This window comes from Bidens hawaiensis, unplaced genomic scaffold (assembly GCF_021521415.1).
Source record: "Bidens hawaiensis isolate Kalapana, Puna unplaced genomic scaffold, B.hawaiensis_p1.1 tig00018902_1, whole genome shotgun sequence".
Lineage (NCBI taxonomy): Eukaryota > Viridiplantae > Streptophyta > Magnoliopsida > Asterales > Asteraceae > Bidens > Bidens hawaiensis.
The window spans coordinates 126513-147285 of record NW_027492871.1 but is presented as its reverse complement, the minus strand read 5'-3'; the positions used below and the strand labels follow the sequence as shown (position 1 = coordinate 147285).

The 20773-nt window shown below is 37.9% G+C and overlaps 1 protein-coding gene and 1 pseudogene across 1 annotated transcript; both read left to right on the top strand.

The window, feature by feature from the left end:
- The first annotated feature begins 4549 nt into the window (after positions 1 to 4549).
- LOC143557341 (zinc-finger homeodomain protein 2 pseudogene) lies at positions 4550 to 5191 on the top strand (annotated as a pseudogene).
- An 11865-nt stretch (positions 5192 to 17056) lies between these two features.
- Positions 17057 to 18232, top strand: LOC143557340 (uncharacterized). Its single transcript, XM_077046439.1, has one exon. The coding sequence runs from the start codon at positions 17057 to 17059 to the stop codon at positions 18230 to 18232; it is 1176 nt and encodes a 391-aa protein (XP_076902554.1).
- Positions 18233 to 20773: the final 2541 nt, after the last annotated feature.

Sequence of the window (20773 nt, the reverse complement as noted above, 5' to 3'; positions counted from 1 at the left end):
TGCGCACAAGTCCAAACGGATGGACTTGGGATATATGAATCCCATAAAACTGAAGCAGTGCACCCACAAACCTTGTCATCGGGAGACGAAGGTTGCAGTGGGTGAAAAAATGGCTATATAGGGATATATAGCCGGTAGGCGGGTGCGCCGCCGTTTGCCCGGCCCCAGGCAACATGCAGCCAAACAGGGTGGGAAACCCCTGAGAGGCGATGAGGCTGTCAAGATCAGCCTGCCTCAATTTGCAGGGGATTTCATTCCACCTCTTCACCACCTTGGTCCTCCTTACCTCCTCCGATGAGCCCTCAGCAGCCTTCTTCCCCTTGCCGGTCTTCTTCAATGTAGACATTACTAACGATTTTCTACGGCAATGGATGGAGGAGATTGTATTGTCTGAACTATCAGACATACAACTGTAAAATCAAGCAAGGGAGACTTCTGAACAACAGATAGCTGGAAGCAGAACAAGGGTAATCAGAAGACAAAGAAAGAAAAGCTCAGAAGAATGAACAAGAAGATGAAGGATAAAAAAAATCTAAGGGCTGGCTTTTATAGGCCTAGGAGAGAGAAATTTTGGTGCTGAACGGACTTCACGCGCCCCCACTCGCAGGATTAAGCCACTACGAGCGCGACACGTGTCCCTGACACTGTGTGAGGGGACATGAAAGGAAACTATACGGCTGCTGCCAGAGTTCACGCGCCGCGACACGTGTCCCTGACAGCATGTGAGGAGACACGAAAGGCAACTGTAGCACCTCGAGCACACGAAAGGCCTGACACGTCTCCATCACTGAACCACGTCAGCAACAACCAACCACGTCCAGGGACGATTCGTTTGCAACCAAGAGGATAGAATTTCGCGCAACGGTGAATAATAAGAAGAAAAAGACAAAACACCTACCAAAAGAGCAAACTATTTAGTCTAACATCTATCTTACCTCGCTCGCGCGAGACAAGACACACATTAGACTGGGGGGGCTTGAAGAGGTATGTACCCGCCTCAACACGGAGCAAGGCGGGTCAACCCACAAGATATAGACAACAGGCTTGAAATCAAGACATTATAAAGGCACAAAGCCAAAACCTATGCGCATGGCGCATATCATATATGCTCAGGCATCATATGCCCAGGCACCACGCATGCTCAGGCATCACATGCTCAGGCACACATATGCGCGTGGCGCATCAGCGCGCGGCGCATATCACATCTGCGCATGAAACATCTGCGCGTGAGAATAAAGAGAAAACCTCGCGCATCCTCAGGATTGGCGCATATCACACATGCACATAATCAACCTCGTCCTTATCCAAATCAGGATTAGGGCAACCTTGATTGTGCACGTCAGACAACCTTCCAGAAGGTATCTTTTTAAGGAATAAGAATATGCTGATGTTAACAGCTGCCAAATGAAAGGTGGACAACTCAGCATGACACATATGCTACCACGTGATTACAACCAATGAGAAAGCACCAGGTGTCCCAGAGGACACGTGGCGCAGAGCAATTGGAGGAGGCCAGCAAAACCCTAATTGGGTCTGAGCCCAATCAGTGGAAACCCTAGCACTATAAATACAGCATCAACTCCACAAGGAAACATCATCACAAATCACCTGATAACATACAATCACAGAGTATTCAGCTATTAAGCAATACACTCTAAATTCCTTACTCTCACATATTATTATCTTCTTCACAAATACTTATTCTCACACCGGAGGGTTACCCCAAAGAGGACCCCTCTGTCCCTTTCTGAGGGGTAAGTTGACGGTGCTGTTCATTTTGTAGGTGGAAGAACCCAGATCCAAGAAAACCATCGGTGAAATAATATAATCACACCCGAGGAAAGTAGATCGTCTACCAGTGAGTCGATCCACGCTTCTTCAGTTGGTCACAACAACTTATGGAAAAGAATACATTTTAAACAACTAACGAGTGTTTTTAGTTAGCTTTTAAAACTACTTATTTGCTTATTTAAAATTAAAAGTTGTTTGATAAGATTCGTGTTAAAAAGCTTTAAAATGCAGTTTTTCCAAACTGTTTTTATTTTTTAAAAAACAAATAAACAATTTTCAAAAATTCACCCAAACACCCCTAAATAATTTTGAAAACAATATATATAATTTTACCTCTTGCTCTAATTTCTCTGGTCCATTAAATCAATGAATCACTTTGTAAGTCTATATCATACAATTATACAATTATAGGAGTTAATTATTTAAAGTTAGCTGTGTATATATTAAGTGTCTATCTCATGTGATGTTTGTATGTTTCTTTATACATGGTCCAACTTAAAAAAAAGGTATCAGAGTTTTATATAGTTATTCCTTTTACTTAGTAGCAATTTAACCTACTTTACTAAACAATTTACCTTGTAAACATTTAATATTACTGTCATTTTTATTATTAGAGGTATATTTTTAGTTTTCTGAACTAAGTTGATAATTAAGTTTTTGAATAGGCTTGAGTAATTCATATAGAAGATAACAAACCCGAAGAGATGCACCCAGTCAAAATCATGTCCCGTATAGAATACAAATCAATCTCTATATGTTTTATGTATTAATGAAATACAAAATTAACAACAAAATACGTAAGATCAATACTATCACATCAAAAAAATATGGCCGAAGAGGCAGGGCTAGGTTTTTAACCACACCCTACCTGTGCAAACCCAAGACCTTAGGGGGTGTTTGGGGTTCCTTATTTTACCTCCTCATAACTATTTATTAAGTTAATAAATTATAATATTTTAACTTATGAAACTTTTCTTTCACAATATAAACAATGCCAAACACCATATTACTTTTTAAAAAGTTTTATAAGTTGGTGAAAATAAGCAATCCCAAACACCCTCTAAATACATTGAACCCAAAACACCCAACCCGAAAGAAAGTGAAACTTGTATCCGAGTGCAACTCAACAATTCAGTTAATGGGTTGATTTTGCAAAATTCTGATTGGTGTAAAAACAATCTTCCACATGATTAGTCAAATTGTTCAATAGCACACGAAGTAACTTTACATTAAAGTATAATTAGTTACAGTATGAAATATTACCACGCAACTAATCATATTTTAGAATCATAAACAAACATTCATCATAACTAATCATATTTTAGAAATATAAGCATGCATTCATCACATGATGTGTTACTACCAATATTTTAATTTTGTTATAAAAAGGTAAACAATCATTAAACTTTTACTTACCACGTAATCAACTGGTGTAACTTACTCATGATTTAATAATCAATCCAATTAATTGTAAATCATGAGATAATTGTCAATAACTTATGATTTGGTAACTTGAAGAAGCAAGTGTTGACAATGACGTAACTGCAACAGTAATTGACTTTGACAAGTCACCTCAAAATTCCATTTTCATGCTTACTGAAAAGTAGTTTCAGACTCTGCTTTTTACCTTTTTTAAAGCATATTTTACCACCCACATTAATACAACATTTTTATAAGAAATACTTGGTTAAAATGTACATAGGATAAAACAATGAAGTAATGGACAATAAACCCTTGAAGATAGTCTCATACAAATGGTAACTTGACAAGTTATGGTTATTTAAGTATTATAAAACTGTATCATGTACCTGATTATATAAATACATATTGTGTCATATAATGTTTAAAACATGCATGAAATCTATCTTTAAATGTATACCTTTTAACAATAACTATATTAACAAATAATAATAATACATGTAATGATAATATTATTAATAACATGCGACACAAGTGGGAATGCTAAGATCAATTCAACAAAAGACTAGGATACAATCATCAAACATCAAGCCAATTGTAGAGCATTTACAGTTAAGTGGATGATGAGGATGACCATGATAAAAATTAACTTTTCTATTAATAATGAAAAATCGTCAAGTAAACACATTGATCAAATAATATATCAAAATAAACGTTAAGGAAGCTTATTTAAACATTACTTAGAGATTAGTTTAAACTAAACTAAGAAACATTAGTCTAAAGTTTTAAATAATAATCAACAAGCTTCCTATACAAAGCTCGATAACTAAATGAGCTTTATTTGAGGCTCAGGCTCGAACAAGACTCGTTCATCGATCCGATCTCGACTGGACAGACTAACTTTGTCCTTTTGTGATTAATGCTAAATTGCAATGAAGAAATTGTTAAATTTGTGAGTAGAGGCAGCAGAGCAGTAATGATGCCCTAGCCCTGGGGAGCAGATTATTACCTGCTATTGCCGGTAACCATTTTCCTCCATTAACCGGAACATACATGAAATGTTTTTGCTCATGACAAGACAATTCTCTCCCTCTCTTTCTCTTTCACATACACTAAAAACACACACACTTTTGCTTTATTATTATTATTATTATTATTATTATTATTTTGCAGGCGATGGGTTAATTCATGTCCACACCCTCTTCTTTCACTTATCCTCATCACCATATTATTATTATTATTATTATTATTATTATTATTATTATTATTCCTCCCCTTAATCTTATTATTACTAATTTATGTAATCAAACCTTTGTTTCCAACAACGATTCATACAAAAATGGAGTTTGATGAAGAGCAAGCTGAAGCTCCTTTTAGGAAAACCGGTGACGGTATCCGCTACAAGGAGTGTTTAAAGAATCACGCTGTAGCCGTAGGCGGTCAAGCGGTGGACGGATGCGGCGAGTTTATGGCAGCTGGAGATGACGGTACGTTAGACGCGCTGAAATGCGCCGCGTGTAACTGCCACCGCAATTTTCACCGTAAGGAGGTAGACGGCACGCAGCATAGACAGCAGCATCAGCCGTTACAACACCATTATATAACCACAACGCCGTACTACCACCAGTTCCATCACCGGCCGAGCGGTTACCTGCAAATGAAACCGTCACCGTCGCACCACCACCACCAGCATCAGCAGCAGCAGCAGCCGCGGCCGTTGGCTTTACCGTCTACTTCACGAGAAGATCTGGAGGAGATTTCAAACCCTAGCTCCAGCGGCGGATCAAAAAAGAGGTTTAGGACGAAGTTTTCGGCGGAGCAGAAGGACCGGATGCTGGAGATCTCGGAGGCGTTAGGGTGGCGTATACAGAAGCAAGATGAAGGTGCCGTGCAGCAATTCTGTGCGGAAACTGGAGTGAAAAGGCATGTGTTGAAGGTATGGATGCATAATAACAAGCACACGATTGGTAAGAAACCCTAATTTTGCAGAAAACAACTATAGATGAAAATTATCATTAATTAATTAGTTCTCGACTCGGTAGGATGAATGTAATTTTGTTTAATTTTGGTTAACTAGATCTGAATGCTGAATGTTGATTAATTAACCGTTTGATAATTTCATGTTCGGTGCTCTAAATTCTGAATTAACCTGTAAATTAATGTTCATCTTCATATTAGAATAAAAGTAAGGAAAAAATTAAATGTAGTGAGAGAAACGTGAAGATGAATCAGGATGACGTGTTAGACATGCAAGGCTTGGCTTCTGTCATCTACGCCATTAAATTCACCTGCTTCTTCTTGTTATGCTAATTTGGAGAAGAAAGAAGTGATGATGATGATGATATATGCATGGGGTTCAGCATCCATCGTACATTTCATATAAGTTAATACATACCATCACTGACATACGTTATAAACTTTCTGAACTAAATGACTAAACTCTTAAACCGAACCAAACCAATTGTGTCATGGGCGTATTCCGGAGTACTCGAGGTTGGTTCTTTGATCGCCACATCATGAATATGCCATATTGTGTCATGAGCGTATGCCGGCATTATGAATACACCAACAGATTGCCAACAGAATTGCGAAACCGAATCCAAACGGGTGGAAATCGACTGAATACTCAAACGATTCACTTTCACCATTTCCAATTACAAATCGGTTTCATGAAACCGATCTTATAGACGGATGGAGAAAGCCAATGCCCTTTGTGATGAAATTGTAAATTTTTATTACAAGTGAAGTTTACAAAAAAATTAAAAAAAATCAGTTGGGATGACTAATTCGTTCGATGAGTCCATACGGGGTGGAAACTGACTGAATACCCAAAACGATTCACTTTCACCATTTCTGATTACAATCAGTTTCATGAAACCGATTTTACGGACGGATGGAGGAAGCCAATACCCTTTGTGATGAAATTGTAAAGTTTTATTACAAGTAAATTTTACAAAAAAAAAAAAAAAAAATCAACTGGGATAGTTAATTAGTTCGACGAGTCTCTACATTTCATAAGAGTGTTGGATATAATGCTTGAACCGAGTCAGGTTCAAGCTCGTTTAAATTCAACGGGTTGAGTTTGAACTTTAAGATTGAAACGACTTGAGTTTATACTCCAGTTGAGTTTAAACTTTAAAATTGTAACGACTTAAGTTCATACTTGACTTGAATCCTTATCCTTACACCCTTAGGAGGATGATCACATAGAAAAAGGTCGGTTTATGCATACCAAAATAAAGGTAAAATTACGTGTTTGAAAGAATTTGTGTTACGGGGTTGATTGTGAATGTGTTTAAAGGCTGCTTAACCTTAAGGTTTATATGTCAAATCAAAGAAGTCGTTATGCGTTTATCAATTTGGTTACGAGAGAAAATATTATACGTTAACGAACCTCTCTGTGTTAGGACATGAAATCATGTGTATTTTGTTAAAGCCGATCACAAAAGAGTGCAAATGGACTTTACATCTAGTTTTTACTGCCATAGGTTATTGTTTTCATATTTCATAATAGAGTAGTTCATGACAATCGTAATGTTTTATTTATTTATTTATTTGTTTTAACAACTTAAAGTGATATATTCACTAAAATAGATCGTAAACTATCTTTGTGGCACATGAAATCATGTATATTTTGTTCGGTTTTAATATATTATGATTAAATTTATATTAACTTTTTTCCAATTATGCAAGCTATTATATGTCAAACAACTGGTTTATTATAAGTAAATAATTTCGATAGATCAAGTGTGAATATCACATTTATTTTTGCAAAAGGTTGTTGGTTCATTTGAAAAACCATAAACTAGAAACGATTCAATTGCGTGGTCCTCAGAAGAAATGATCACTATTGAAAAACGTTTCAATACATTATTTTTACAATTTGTTGGTTCATCTGGAAAGCTGGAAACGAAAAGATATTCAATAAGATGTTTAAACGTGTGCATTTGAATAAAAATAAATCTGACTTAGTTTTCTTTTAGATTGGAACGGATTGTGTAATTTTAATTGTGATTTTGTCACTTGACTTTGTGTAATTTTCTCTAATATGTTGCTAGAGGTTTTTAATATATATTTGAAATTTCTTAGCCGGTCAAAAAAAAGTGTGTATATGACGTATGAGGAAATAAAGAAAGAAAGAAGACAATTTCCGATGAATAAGGTGAGACACATTTATGGTCAACTACTGTTTCACACCAAATATAATTAACATTGCTTGTTTTCTATGACAAAATGTTTTATAATTTGACTGCTTAGAACAAACGCACTGGATGAAGGGGGAGCCCCTCTCTTTTAATGTTCTCAGTTTAAATAGTTCCTCGTTTAAAATTTTGAGACATTTTGTACAAAGCGTTGAGAGATTATATGAAGCCCAAAACGCCTCATAGCGCCCCGGGGGTGATATTCCTGGCGCTTTAAGAGCTTTTTGCACACTCCATGACGCCCTGACAATTGGTCTTAAAGAAAAAAAGTTATGCTAATTAATTCCGTACACACATATATTCATACACTAATACACATATGAGTAAAGAAATATAAAATAAAACCAACGGTAACGTATAATCATAGAATACATCCTATCATTCTCTTCTAACGAGGGTTTAAGACGCCCATAACTAGGCATTGGCAACTATCTTGATGCTACTAGTCATTATCATTAATCATAATAAGATAATGAAAAATTGTTCTTTTGGTTAGAATCTTCTAACCTAACAAGGTGTGTTCTATTTTAAGTTTGTCTTTCAAATAAACTTAAAACACTAGAATACATACGCATGCATGTAGTGTGTATTAAATAATAAAACCCGAAAGGACACCCCATTTTGAAATACAAAACTATATTATTTTTTTTTTTTTTTTTTTTTTTTTTTTTTTTTTTTAAAGATTTTATTTCTACTGATGAAACATAGAGATTACATCAATATAGCAGGTAGGCGGGCAACAAGCTGCGCCGCCACCCCTTTCTGAATTGCAAACCCTAACCTGCTAAAGACATACCCCTGCCCCTTTGGAGTCGACACATTGCTATGCACAACCTTTTGGACCCTGGTTAGAAAACGGATAGCTTCCGGTGCCAAGGAGCCAAATGTATCAAAAGCCAGAGGGACAAAAACATGTTGGTTCTCTTCGCAGGCTTTAGCATGTTTCTCCACCTTCTTCGTTTCAGCCCTTTTTATTGCTTGCCCGGCTACAAACCCATTATCCCTCAAACCAGCTAAGGGAGATACCCCTGTGAGGTCAACACAAGCGTGTTTTCCCCCGGCCCAACCAAAGACGAGCAAATCTGCCGGTCGTAGAGTGGATCTCCCTTCCGTGGGGTCTGTAAGGAAGTTTACGGGGGCTTCCTTTTTAGCTGATATCCCAGCTCGCCTTAAGATGTCCCAAAGAACGTCCCGCACCCAATCATGTCGGTATTTGAACCCAGGCATCTCCTTACAATGAACCGCATGCTCTCCGAATTTATCCAGGCAGGCCTTACGGCAGATCGGACATGTTTCGTCTTCGGGGTACATTGGGACCATCAAACGGTACTTAAGAATGGCCCTATACTCGACCGCAGACATGCTTTGGCCCAAGCCATCAATCGGGATAACGGTCAGAAAATCTTGGGCATGAGGACCTTGTAAGCATTCAAAAACCGCCTTCTGTCGGGGGGACAATCCAAAAACTTCTCCCAGGCTCTGAGCGATTTTTCCAAAAAGGGCATTCGCCAAAGTTTTTTGAGGCTTTGGTGGGGCGGTGTCCATATTAGAGAAACCGCCAATGTCAAAGTCTGGGAGAGCGCCATTTAGGCGTTCCAGGGCCTGCACGTAGTCTGGGTCCAGGTCGACAACTCCGCTGTTCCTTAAGATGTGATTCTGTAGCTTCCAAGACTGAGCCCTCGACGCTACAAAAGCGTAAACCCCGACATCATGAGTCGAAAGAAGGCCTAAACCCCCTAAGCGCATCGGTAAAGATGCAAGTCGCCACTGAAGATCACCAAAGAACGGGCCTCCACATACAACTATGTCTTCGATGGCTTCTCGTAGCCCCTTATCAAAACAGGATACCGCATCATCCATCATATGGGGGTGGCAGGTTCGTAACCCAAAAAGCAACTTAGCAACCCCCATGCAAGACCTAAGCAGGAGGAGTTCGCTCTGGGGATCCCTAAGGCAAGGCAAGAGTTTCATAAGATCAACCGCACGAGATGCTCTCCGCCTCGCCAACTCCTTAATAAAGTAGGGATCTCGACTAACAGCCCCTCCAAGGAGCTTTACCCCTCTCTCTGGTCTACCAATCCCACTAGGGAAGAGCCCATCTTTGACTTTCACCCCGTTACACGTTGGCCAAAAAACCTCGGTTTTCTTAATATTAAGTTGCAGCCCCAATGATGGCCCTTCCGAGTTGATAATGTCTAGGGCTTTAGCGACTTCGTTGGCACCACCAATAATAGTCCCATCATCCAAGTACCAAGCATGAAATGGGAGGTTACAGTCATTTTGTACCCGGAGAACAAGAGGGTGTAATGCTAAGGCAAAGAGGAGGGGCCCAAGGGGGTCTCCCTGCTGAACCCCAGTAGTAGCCCCTATACAGTTATCATCAACGTACAACCTAGCCGGCTGGGCATAAAGGAACTGGACCCATAGATAGATAGACGGGCAATGATGATGAACCTCTCGGAGAAGAGCTGTGCGGTCAACCATATTGAAGGCGTTGGAGAAGTCCACGGTAAGCATAGCTAAAGAGCCGTCCGCGTGAAAGGAGTTAAGAAACCGGTTCGCGCTGTGAAGCATAGCTAAAGAGCTATGAATATGTGTAGTTAAAGAGCTGTGCGGTCAACCATATTAATAACTATATTATTAAATATAGTTAAGTATGTGCGGTCAACCATATTAATAACTATATGGTAAGCATAGCTAAAGAGCTGTGTAGCACCGGTAAGCATAGCTATTATTATATGGTAATAACTATATGGTCAACCATATTAATAACTATATGGTAATAACTATATGGTCAACCATATTAATAACTATATTATTAAATATAGTTAAGTATGTGCGGTCAACCATATTATTAAATACATGTGTAGCACCGGTAAGCATAGCTAAAGAGCTGTGCGGTCAACCATATTAATAACTATATTATTAAATATGAATATGTGTAGTTATTAATATTAATAATTTAATGATGCTAGATTTTTTTGAGATATAGTTGGAATTGCATAGTATTTGGTACATGCACCTGATGGGATCATGTAATAATGTTTGGAGAATTATTTGTAAGAAGGTTGTCGGTGCAAAATCATATTTTATATCGAAATCAGGAGTCTGCTTTAATATTTGATAGAAGTAATATTTTAAATAATTTATATAAAAACTAATAAATTAAGTGAATTAATATAGATTAACTTATTAGATTGGTAAAGTAGAATTAAAAAAAAAACGCATAAACATTGGATCAAGAAAGTTAAAACATCTTAAACGCCAAACACATGTATATTATGCATGCATCTAAAATTTTGATTCAAAGAATTTAAATAATATAGTTACTTTCTTGAATATATTGAACGTTAAACCTTATATATATAAATACTCCGTATTCAATTTATATCATTCAAATGCACCATTTTGTTTTTGGTCTACAACATAAGTAACAAACTCATCAAGCAGATATGCTCTATCTACAAAAGTAAACAATTGTAACATGTATGTGAGTATGTCCTACATGTGATAAATCGTTACTTGATCACACACCATATATTGTTTCGAAGCGGGCGCAACAAAATGGTTTTGTCTTGCATGATTCACGACAATCCAAACAAATAACTTTATGATGGTTTGACGAATTCATTTCGGTCCACATCATTTGTTACATGTCGATCAGCGATAACTTGACTTTATCTTATACATATTTAATAATATAGACTCGAATAATGCCAAAGCAACAGTAGCATTTATATCATTTGTGGTGCGGCTAGACTAAACTTATATAGACCATAGACACAATTGTATCTATCAAACTATTGATTGTACATATATGTTTATATATGAATATATGTTTGTTAGTGGCTTTTATTCCCATTTTGTAACATGTGGTGGTTGTTCTCCCTCATCAAACACTAGTAGTAATAGCAACAACCAATTTCAATCAGGCAAAAGTCCATGCCACCTATATATTATTTACTTGTGTTGTCACATTCATCTGTTTTGTTTTTCTAGTATGTGTACATTTCATTTAAAGTTTGAATTAAAGTTGTATGGTTTTATTAAAGTAGTTATATTATATGTTTTTCTTTGTCAAAATTAAAAGTATTAACAAACCATAGGTTTTGCTTTTAATAATAATAATAATGATTGAAGAGAGAGGGGTTTAATATATGTAACTAAAAACAAGCAGACAAGTTCCACGTTTGGACATCATTTACATGTGAAGATTTTAGGTATTAATGAAACCTTAATGTTGTTGATTTGCATAACATGCCCATGTCCCTACCTTTTTCTAATTAAGGTTGTCGTCTTAGGAACTAAACTATATATACAATATAAGTCTTGTATCACCAACTTGAAAAAAGATAATTAAAACTATTATTTAATTGTTATAATGACCTTAACCCTTTTAAGAAATAGAATACTGTGTTTTATTAGGTTAACTTGTATTTAGGGTTTCCCTGAAGATTTTAAGTGCCCAAGGGAGTATAAAAAATAGGCCTGGTATAAATTTTTTTTTTCTAAATTTTTTTTTATTAGAAATAAGCAGACTAATGGCTAAATAAGTAAGCCTTTTCACGGATTTCTTTGTTACAATTAAACATAAAAAAGACTAATTGTTAAATTATTAGGCTATTTTTTCAATTTATAATTAGCACATTTTCACTTGTCAATGTTAAAAAAAAATTAGAAAATTTGTGCTCCCATTGAAACCGTATCCTAAACGTCCATCAAGCTAAGGATAAGGCCTGGGCCGGCACTGCTTGTATCTAAAATTTATTATAATTTTATATATGATATCAGCTTGATATCTATATTCTCGTTCACTCTAGTCACCGCCTACCGGCAACTACCACCCTTAAATCTCTAGTCATTTTCTCGTTTATAATGGCCAGCGCAATCGAAAATGCTTAAGATATAGTTACGTAACAAAATGGTTTTAAAATATTTATTACATAATGTGTTATGGTTTTTAGTATTTGTTACATAATTTCTGGACATATTTCAACCCATTTTATTCCGAAGATACACGTTTCATACTATTATATTAACCCACATTCAGCATGGTTTACTTTAATAAAATAAAATACGTCTCGTCCTCATTATTGGAGAGATGGATGGTGATGATAAAATCTCAGATACAACAAAGTCAAGATCTATATATTTTAATAAACTAGATGATTAATTAATACTTAAAAAATAGTAATTTATAGTAATATATTCATATCATTAGTTAAAACCGCTTATAGTAATATTTTCATTGTCGCCCAAGATCCATCCTACTTGTCCCCCATTACGCATCGTTTAATAAAACAGGTTTATTAATAGATCAATCGAACACAACCCATTTAATAACAAGATAATCTAAATTTTTGAACATTAATCATTTTATCATTTTGATATGAAGGATTACTCTCAAGTGCCAATTTCCAACTACAAACTTCATTTGGTTCACTAAATATATAAATCTGATTTTTTCATTAAGACTTAAATGGCTTAAACTATTAAAATACACTAATTATCATTTGAGCTGGAATTTTTTTGTTTAAGTAGTTACGAAGCAGTCACGTCGTATTCGAATTTAACATTCAACGGTTCTACCTGAAACACAACACGAACATAACATCAATTTTAAGTTTTCGTATACGGGTGATTTATTTGACACAAATGCATATGCGAGTTTTATTCAAGTTCACCTCTCAAATGCTTTGTAATCCATGAATAACTTTCAGATTATTGTGCTGATTCACTTCGGTCATGAGTTAAACTGTTGTTCTTCTTTAAAGATATTCATACGATTTTAGAAAATGATTGTAAATAAAAAGAGAATAAGAACATAGATAATTATGTATTTATTCAATAATAGTTCAATAAGCATTCCCAAGTTAGAATAGATAAGTTAAATAATTAGCATCAGAAGGTTCCGTACTCAGGGAATGAAATTGACCAATGGACTACTGGCTCATCGGTGATCCAAATAACCATCAACAAAATCTAGTTTAAACTTTAAACGGCCAACTTTATAGTTAATAAATTTTGGTTTTGTCTTTTAGGCAAATATACATTTTTATTTGTATATTTTTGGGCCTTCCAATAGAAATTATAAACTAAAGCTGGGCCAGATAATGAGGAGAAAAGTTAACGGTTGGTAAGTAATTAAACAGAAACATAAGCCCAGTAGGCCAGTATTCGTTTTTTTTTTCAAATAATAATAATAATAATAATAATAATAATAATAATAATAATAATAATAATTTGGCGATATATACTTGAACAGCTATTCTATTCCAAAAAATTATAGCATGTGTGGGTATATTGTATAAATAATAACTGAATCAAGCTCGAGCATGATAAACTATCTACAAGTTGAGTTACGTGTAACACCTAAAATCCACGTCATCACCAATTCTAAAGTTTTGTTGTAGCACATCTTTTGATTAGTTCGTACCTATAATCATCGTTGATGTTGCAACTCTTTAGAGGATATTATACTACATCTAATTTTATATATATATTGGATGCATGTGACTCTAAATCCAACCTAGGAGGGCCTTAACATAATATTCGCACCAAACCCTCCTTGACATATGTTGACGGTTTCAACCTCCACGTCAAACTCCTCCCTATTTAGCCGATCCTTGTGGCTTTTCCTCCTGTGACGCAAGCAATCAAGAAATAGGGTTTTGGTTCTACCTTCTCTGCCGACCACAGGTATAAACGCCCTACCATAGTCTCGTTTAGTTCTTGGTTCGGATTACCATGCAAGCGTATGATGTTCATGCTTGTATGCAGGTTCTTATACTCAGCTCGAATCAAGTCATTAATACCGGTTCGGACCGTCTAAAGTGACTCATCTGACTGCTCTAGTTTGCTCGGTTGCTTTATCAGGAAACATCACGTCCAAGAGTGTACCGGTAAGTCTTGTAAGTTATCTATATTTAAACGTGTAAAAGCGGGTCTCGCGGGTCGACCTTGTTTAGATTCTAAAACAAAAAGGTGTGGTGTGAATCTTTTATAGTTCCTTGAATTATCACACCACTTGTTTGTTCAATCTCCGTCTTTGATGGCGTTTGGGATCTAACATAGGAGACCAGGTGGGGCTCGGTTTGGGTGGGTTAACCGGTTTTCCATTGAGGTTGCCCCATCGGACACAAGCAGCCACATTGAGCGGCCTAATTTTTTGAACGAAGCTGAAACGCGGGCCGCGACCGGGTCGCATGAACATGGCTGGAAGTTTAACCAGCCGACATGCGGGTGCTGGAGTGGCCAGCTGCTCGATTGTGTACGCCACCGAACCTACTTGGTCGGGTGTCGAGTGTGCGCGAGTGCTTGTCGCAGTCTTGAACCGGGAACCCTCAATTGATCGTTAACCAAGCTTGCAACTTGCGTGTAACTGGTAAGAGAAACCGATCGAAGACGTACGGGTTACATGCAAGGTTGTCATGCATGGTGAAGCTTATGGATGAAAAATCCTCTGTTTGTTTCTAAAATTGTTGTATAAATGGCTTAATATTTAAGGCACATGTGGTATGTGCATGGCATGGATATTGAAAACCAAGCTCATGATCTTGCCACGCATAACTGTTCTAGAACTCTTAATAAATTAAAATTTACTTAAACAGGCTAGCTCCATTGATTCTAGGATCCGCGTTTCCTCTCGTTGCTCTAGCTCTTGTTAATTTGCGCGATACGTTAAGGTGAGTTCTACTAGCCCATTTTTAAATGCTTTATTATTTTTTTTGGGCTGATATATATATATATATATATATATATATATATATATAATAAGATTTTATGATGTTAAGTATGCATGAAAATTGCTTGGAAACAATTATTTGGTCTAATGAATTATACTAGATTTTGTACGCACGTGTTTAGTTAATGCTCTTATTTTAGACTGTGCACGGGTTGGGTCAAATAAAGAAGTCCTCTCAAGGGACAAACTAAGAAGTCCTTTCTCATGGGGCAAACTAAGAAGTCCTCTCACGGGGCAAATTAAGAAGTCCTCGATCAATGCCACGACCTTGTTTTTGGCTTGTTCGGGGCAGTTACATATCTTAAAGACCTGGTGCACGACTGATTATATGCTATGTGCGTACTTTAATTATTTGTGTTATGCCATTTAATACTCAAAACCTTATTGATGAATTTTAAAACTAGAACTCACTCAGCAACGCTGACGTTTTTCATATATGTATATCAGATTGATTTCAGGTACTTATCAGAAGATTTGGATCCTCTTGGCTGCACCAGAAGTTATCCGTTTGTTTAAAGACTGGCATTTCGTTTATCGTATTTATTTTCCATACTTGAACTTATTTGGTTTATCGGATTATACTTTAATTTCCGCTTTGTAAGACTAGTTTACGCTGCTATGGTTTTGCTTTAATTCTAGTTGAACTATTTGCTTATGATGATAACAACGGTAAGGCCTCCCGGAATTGGGGTCTTACAAGTTGGAATCAGAGCCTCTAGTTTGAGATATCTGGGCATCCCTAAATGCCTAGACTCAGACAGTGCCTGAGACCAAAGCAAGAAATGCTAGTACGGATAACATCTAGCCAAGAGGTAATGTTCCTATGGTATGTTATTCATGAAATTTCTAATCTATTCATTTAGTAAAGTGGATGTTGATATGAATCATGATAGGGTAGAATTAGAATAGGTGAAGTTCGTAAACAATTAATTACACTTGGCCACTGTAATTAGCAGTTTACATTACTTATTGTGTTCTGCATTATATCCTAGATTGATAAAATCGATGTTCTGTTCTCTATCCTAGGTTCTGAGCAATGGCTAGATGTGGACGTTCGAGTGGTCGCGGTGGGCGTGGTGGAGGTCGTTCTGGGCCTAAGCCAAAACCTTGAGTGCCTAGACGACAAGCCAAACCCACTGAACCCGAGCATGAAAACTCGCACCACTAGGAGAGTGAGGCTAACTCTCACCCCACTGATGATAGAGTTGTCTTGAAACCAACAGTCTGAGAGGCTATTGCCTATGAAGTGTACCAGGTGATCTGTGGTACCATGCCCGAGATCATGGCTGAAGCTATTAAGGCCGTGACTAAAGAGATTGAGACCGAAAAAAAGGATAAGAAGACTACCGGTAAAAAGGATTCGGGAAAAAAGGGCAAGGAACCAGTAACTGTGTTGTAAAGACAAGATATACTTTGACCAGACGTGCTCGGAATCTTTTTGTCGATTCGGGGGGGAAGTTCTCGTTCCTTCACCTCAGGGGAAAGGGCTAAAGCCAATCATTCCGAAGGATTCTTGCTTCCATTCCCAAGTGTTGGAGTAGGATACTTTGCCCGACCGATTCGACGGACTTTTGCTTTTGGATAACAAGAAGGCGAGCTTCTCTGCTTTGATCAAATAAAAAGCCCAGTCAGCGCTTTCCCGGGCCGAGCCATAATTCTTGATTAGAAAGGACAGGGTTCGGATAAAGAAATATCTAAGGGATGCAATTATGATTCGTTTAAAAAGTGTAATCCTCCAGAGTTCGATGGTACCAAAGATGCTATAGCTGCTCATCGTTGGATCAGAGAAATGGATGCGGTAATAAAAATCAGTGAATGTAGGGAAGATCAGAAGGTAAAGTTTGCAGCTCATTCATTCGTTTCCGAGGCCATATGTTGGTGGGAAAGTATTACTCTAGTCATGGGAGAACGAGCTATCCAAAGGATGAAATGGGATGAGCTTAAGCTGTTGGTGATTGAGCACTTTTGTCCGATTAATGAACTGAACAAAATTGAGAGAGATTTTCTGAAGCTTGAGGCTGGGAATATGACACATCGAGAGTATACCAATAAATTTAATGAGATGTCACGTTTGGTGCCTGATTGGGTGACTCCTGAAGCCAAGCGGATTAAACGGTACGTCCAGGGTTTGCCGGTCGACATCCGCAGGCTGGTGATACCAGCTAAACCTGCTACTTTTCGAGAAGCCGTAGATCTCAGTGGTATGCTATATGATGAGAGGGATGATGTTCAACCACCTGAGACAAAGAAGAAATGGAACAACCACAACAACAACGGTAAAAGATTTGGTAACAACAGCTACAAGCCGGGAGAAAAGAGAGTTAAGGTAGAGGAAGGGGAAACAAAATTGGGGGGTTCTAGCGAAAAGAAAGAGTGTAGGAAGTGCGGTAAGAGTCATTATGGGCAATGTCTTCTCGGTTCAAACCTATGTTTTAGATGTGGAAAGACAGGGCGCCTTTCGTATAAATGTGCTGATGCTAAATGTGTTAGTTGTGGTGAAACTGGACACTCGGTCACTGCCTGCCCTAAGAATAAGCCACGTGGTTCAGGTCAAGAGAAAACTTTTAGTGTGAAAGCGAATGGCAAACCAAAATCTAAAGAAAGGGCATACAATCTCTCTCAGAAAGAAGTCAAGGAAAAACCCGATGTTGTGTCAGGTACATTTTCGGTTAATGGTATTCCTGCTACTATTTTGTTCGATTCGGGTGCTAGTAAGAGTTTTGTATCTATCGCATTCTGTCCTCTACTAAATAAAATCCCTGAGTTTATAGATGATGCTTTTGAAGTAGAAGTTGCTAGTGGTAAGTCGGTAAAAATTAATGAAGCAATTAGAAATTGTCTTATAGAACTTTCCGGATTTAACTTTCCTGCTAGACTATTCCTTATGACCCTGGGTGGCTTTGATGTCGTTCTTGGAATGGATTGGTTATCCACTTATGATGCAAACATTGTGTGTGGGGAGAAATTAATTCGACTTAACTCCCCTGATGGCAGCCCAGTCACGATTCATGGTGATCAAAGCTGCTTAATGCCATGGGTTATTTCTACGATCAAGGCTGGAAGGCTAATGCAATGAGGATGCACGACCTATCTAGCATATGTTATTGATTCAAAAGCTGATTGTACTAAACTCGAAGATGTTCATGTGGTACGAGACTTTCCCGATGTGTTTCCAGACGATTTATATGATGTACCACAAGATCGACAAATTGAATTTCAAATCGATCTTATTCCAGGAGCTCAACTTGTTGCTAAGTCTCCCTATCGGTTGGCTCCCTCTGAAATGAAAGAACTTTGGACCCAATTGCAAGATCTTCTTGATAAAGGGTTCATCCGGCCGAGTATTTAACCCTGGGGTGCTCCGGTACTCTTCGTAAAGAAGAAAGATGGTCGCATGCGCATGTGCATCGATTGTTGTGAACTGAATAAGCTTACCGTGAAAAACAAGTACCGTTGCCAAGGATTGATGTTTTATTTGATCAGCTTAAAGGAGCTAGTTAGTTTTCGAGAATCGATCTTAGGTTGGGTTATCATCAGTTGAAAGTAAGGGAACAAGATATACCTAAGACTGCTTTCCGCACACGTTATGGACATTATGAGTTTCTTGTGATGTCGTTTAGGTTAACAAACGCCCCCGCAGCATTTATGGACCTAATGAACCGAGTATGTCGCTCTATGCTTGATTGTTCCGTCATTGTTTTTATCGATGACATCCTTATTTATTCCAAAAATGAAAGTGATCATGCTTGCCACCTTAAAGAAGTTCTTGAGACTTTAAGGAGGGAAAAGTTGTACGCAAAGTTTTCTAAGTGCGCGTTTTGGTTGCAGGAGGTACAATTCTTGGGTCATGTGATCAACCCGAGTGGTATTATGGTTGATCCCGCTAAAGTGGAAGCTATTATGAAATGGAGCCCTCCTACATCAGCATCTGAAATTCGCAGCTTCTTGGGTTTGGCGGGGTATTATCGAAGGTTTATTCAGAATTTCTCTGAGATAGCCTCGTCATTGACAAAGTTGACTAAGAAAGATGCTAAATTTGTATGGGGGCCTGATCAAGAAAAGGCTTTTCATGAATTGAAACAAAGGCTAACGCAAGCTCCAGTATTGGCATTTCTAGATGGTACCGAGGACTTGGTCGTCTATTCAGATGCTTCCTATATGGGATTAGGTTGTGTCCTCATGCAACGTGGAAAAGTGATAGCCTATGCCTCACAACAGCTAAAGCCTCACGAAGGTAATTATCCTACGCATGACTTGGAGCTAGCAGCTGTGGTCTTTGCACTACAGATTTGGAGACATTATTTGTATGGTGTTAGATTCACAATTCATACAGATCACAAGAGTTTGAAGTACTTCTTCGAACAAAAGGAGTTAAATATGAGACAGAGACGATGGCTAGAATTAATCAAAGACTATGATTGTGAGATAATGTATTACCCGGGTAAAGCTAATGTCGTAGCCGACGCATTAAGTCGCAAGCCTATTTGAGTAAAGTCGTGCCAACTTATCGTGAAACCGGATATTATGAAACAGATCTCTGAGGCGCAAACTGATGCTTTAATGACTGAGCGAATTAAGAAGGAGCATATGGTGGTCAGGAGGGGTCTTTGGCAGTTAATTGGGATGGGGTAAGACTCATGTTCGGGCGTATATGGATACCTCGCCACGGGGAGTTCAGAGGAAAGATTATGGATGAAGCTCATAAGACGCGTTACTCAATTCACCCGGGTGCTACCAAAATGTACCAAGACCTGAAGAAGAACTATTGGTGGCCAGGCATGAAACGGGAAATAGCCGATTACGTGAGTAAATGTTTAACATGTCTTTAGGTGAAAGCTGAACATCTGAAGCCATATGGAAAGATCCAGCCGTTAGAAATACCGGAATAGAAATGGGAGCACCTTACTATGGACTTGATAACTAAGCTACCGCGTACAGCTAAGGGTTATGACACCATCTGGGTGGTTGTGGATAGATTGACTAAGAGTGCTCATTTCCTTCGAATTTGCGAAACTCATACTTTTGAGAAATTGGCAGAGTTGTTTATTAAAGAGATCGTTGCAAAACATGGTATGCATGTATCTATCGTGTCTGACCGAGACACACGGTTTATTTCAAGGTTTTGGAAAAAGTTTCATGAGGAAATGGGAACAAGATTGCATATCAGCACGGCTTATCATTCTCAGACGGATGGTCAATCAGAAAGAACCATCTAAACTCTTGAAGATATGTTAAGGGCATGCATGATTGATTTTGGTGGTAGCTGGGACAATCATCTGCCGTTGGCTGAGTTCTCGTACAACAACAGTTATCATTCTAGTATTGGGATGCCACCTTTTGAGATGTTATATGGTCGGAGATGCAGGACTCCTATTTGTTGGGGTTCGATTGGGCAAAGACAGTTGGGAAGTTTAGAGGTGGTTGAGGCAACAACTGAGAAACTTGATAAGATCAAGACTTTTATGAAGGCAGCACAAGACAGACAAAAATCATAAGCGGATAAAAGGCGCGGGCCGATAGAATTTAAAGTAGGCGATCAAGTTCTACTTAAAGTTTCTCCTTGGAAGGGCATTATTAAATTCCCTAAACGGGGTAAACTGAGTCCAAGATTTATTGG

Excerpts from the sequence above, each read along its gene's own strand:
- LOC143557340 (XM_077046439.1), top strand. The coding sequence starts at position 17,057 with ATGGGAGAACGAGCTATCCAAAGGATGAAATGGGATGAGCTTAAGCTG.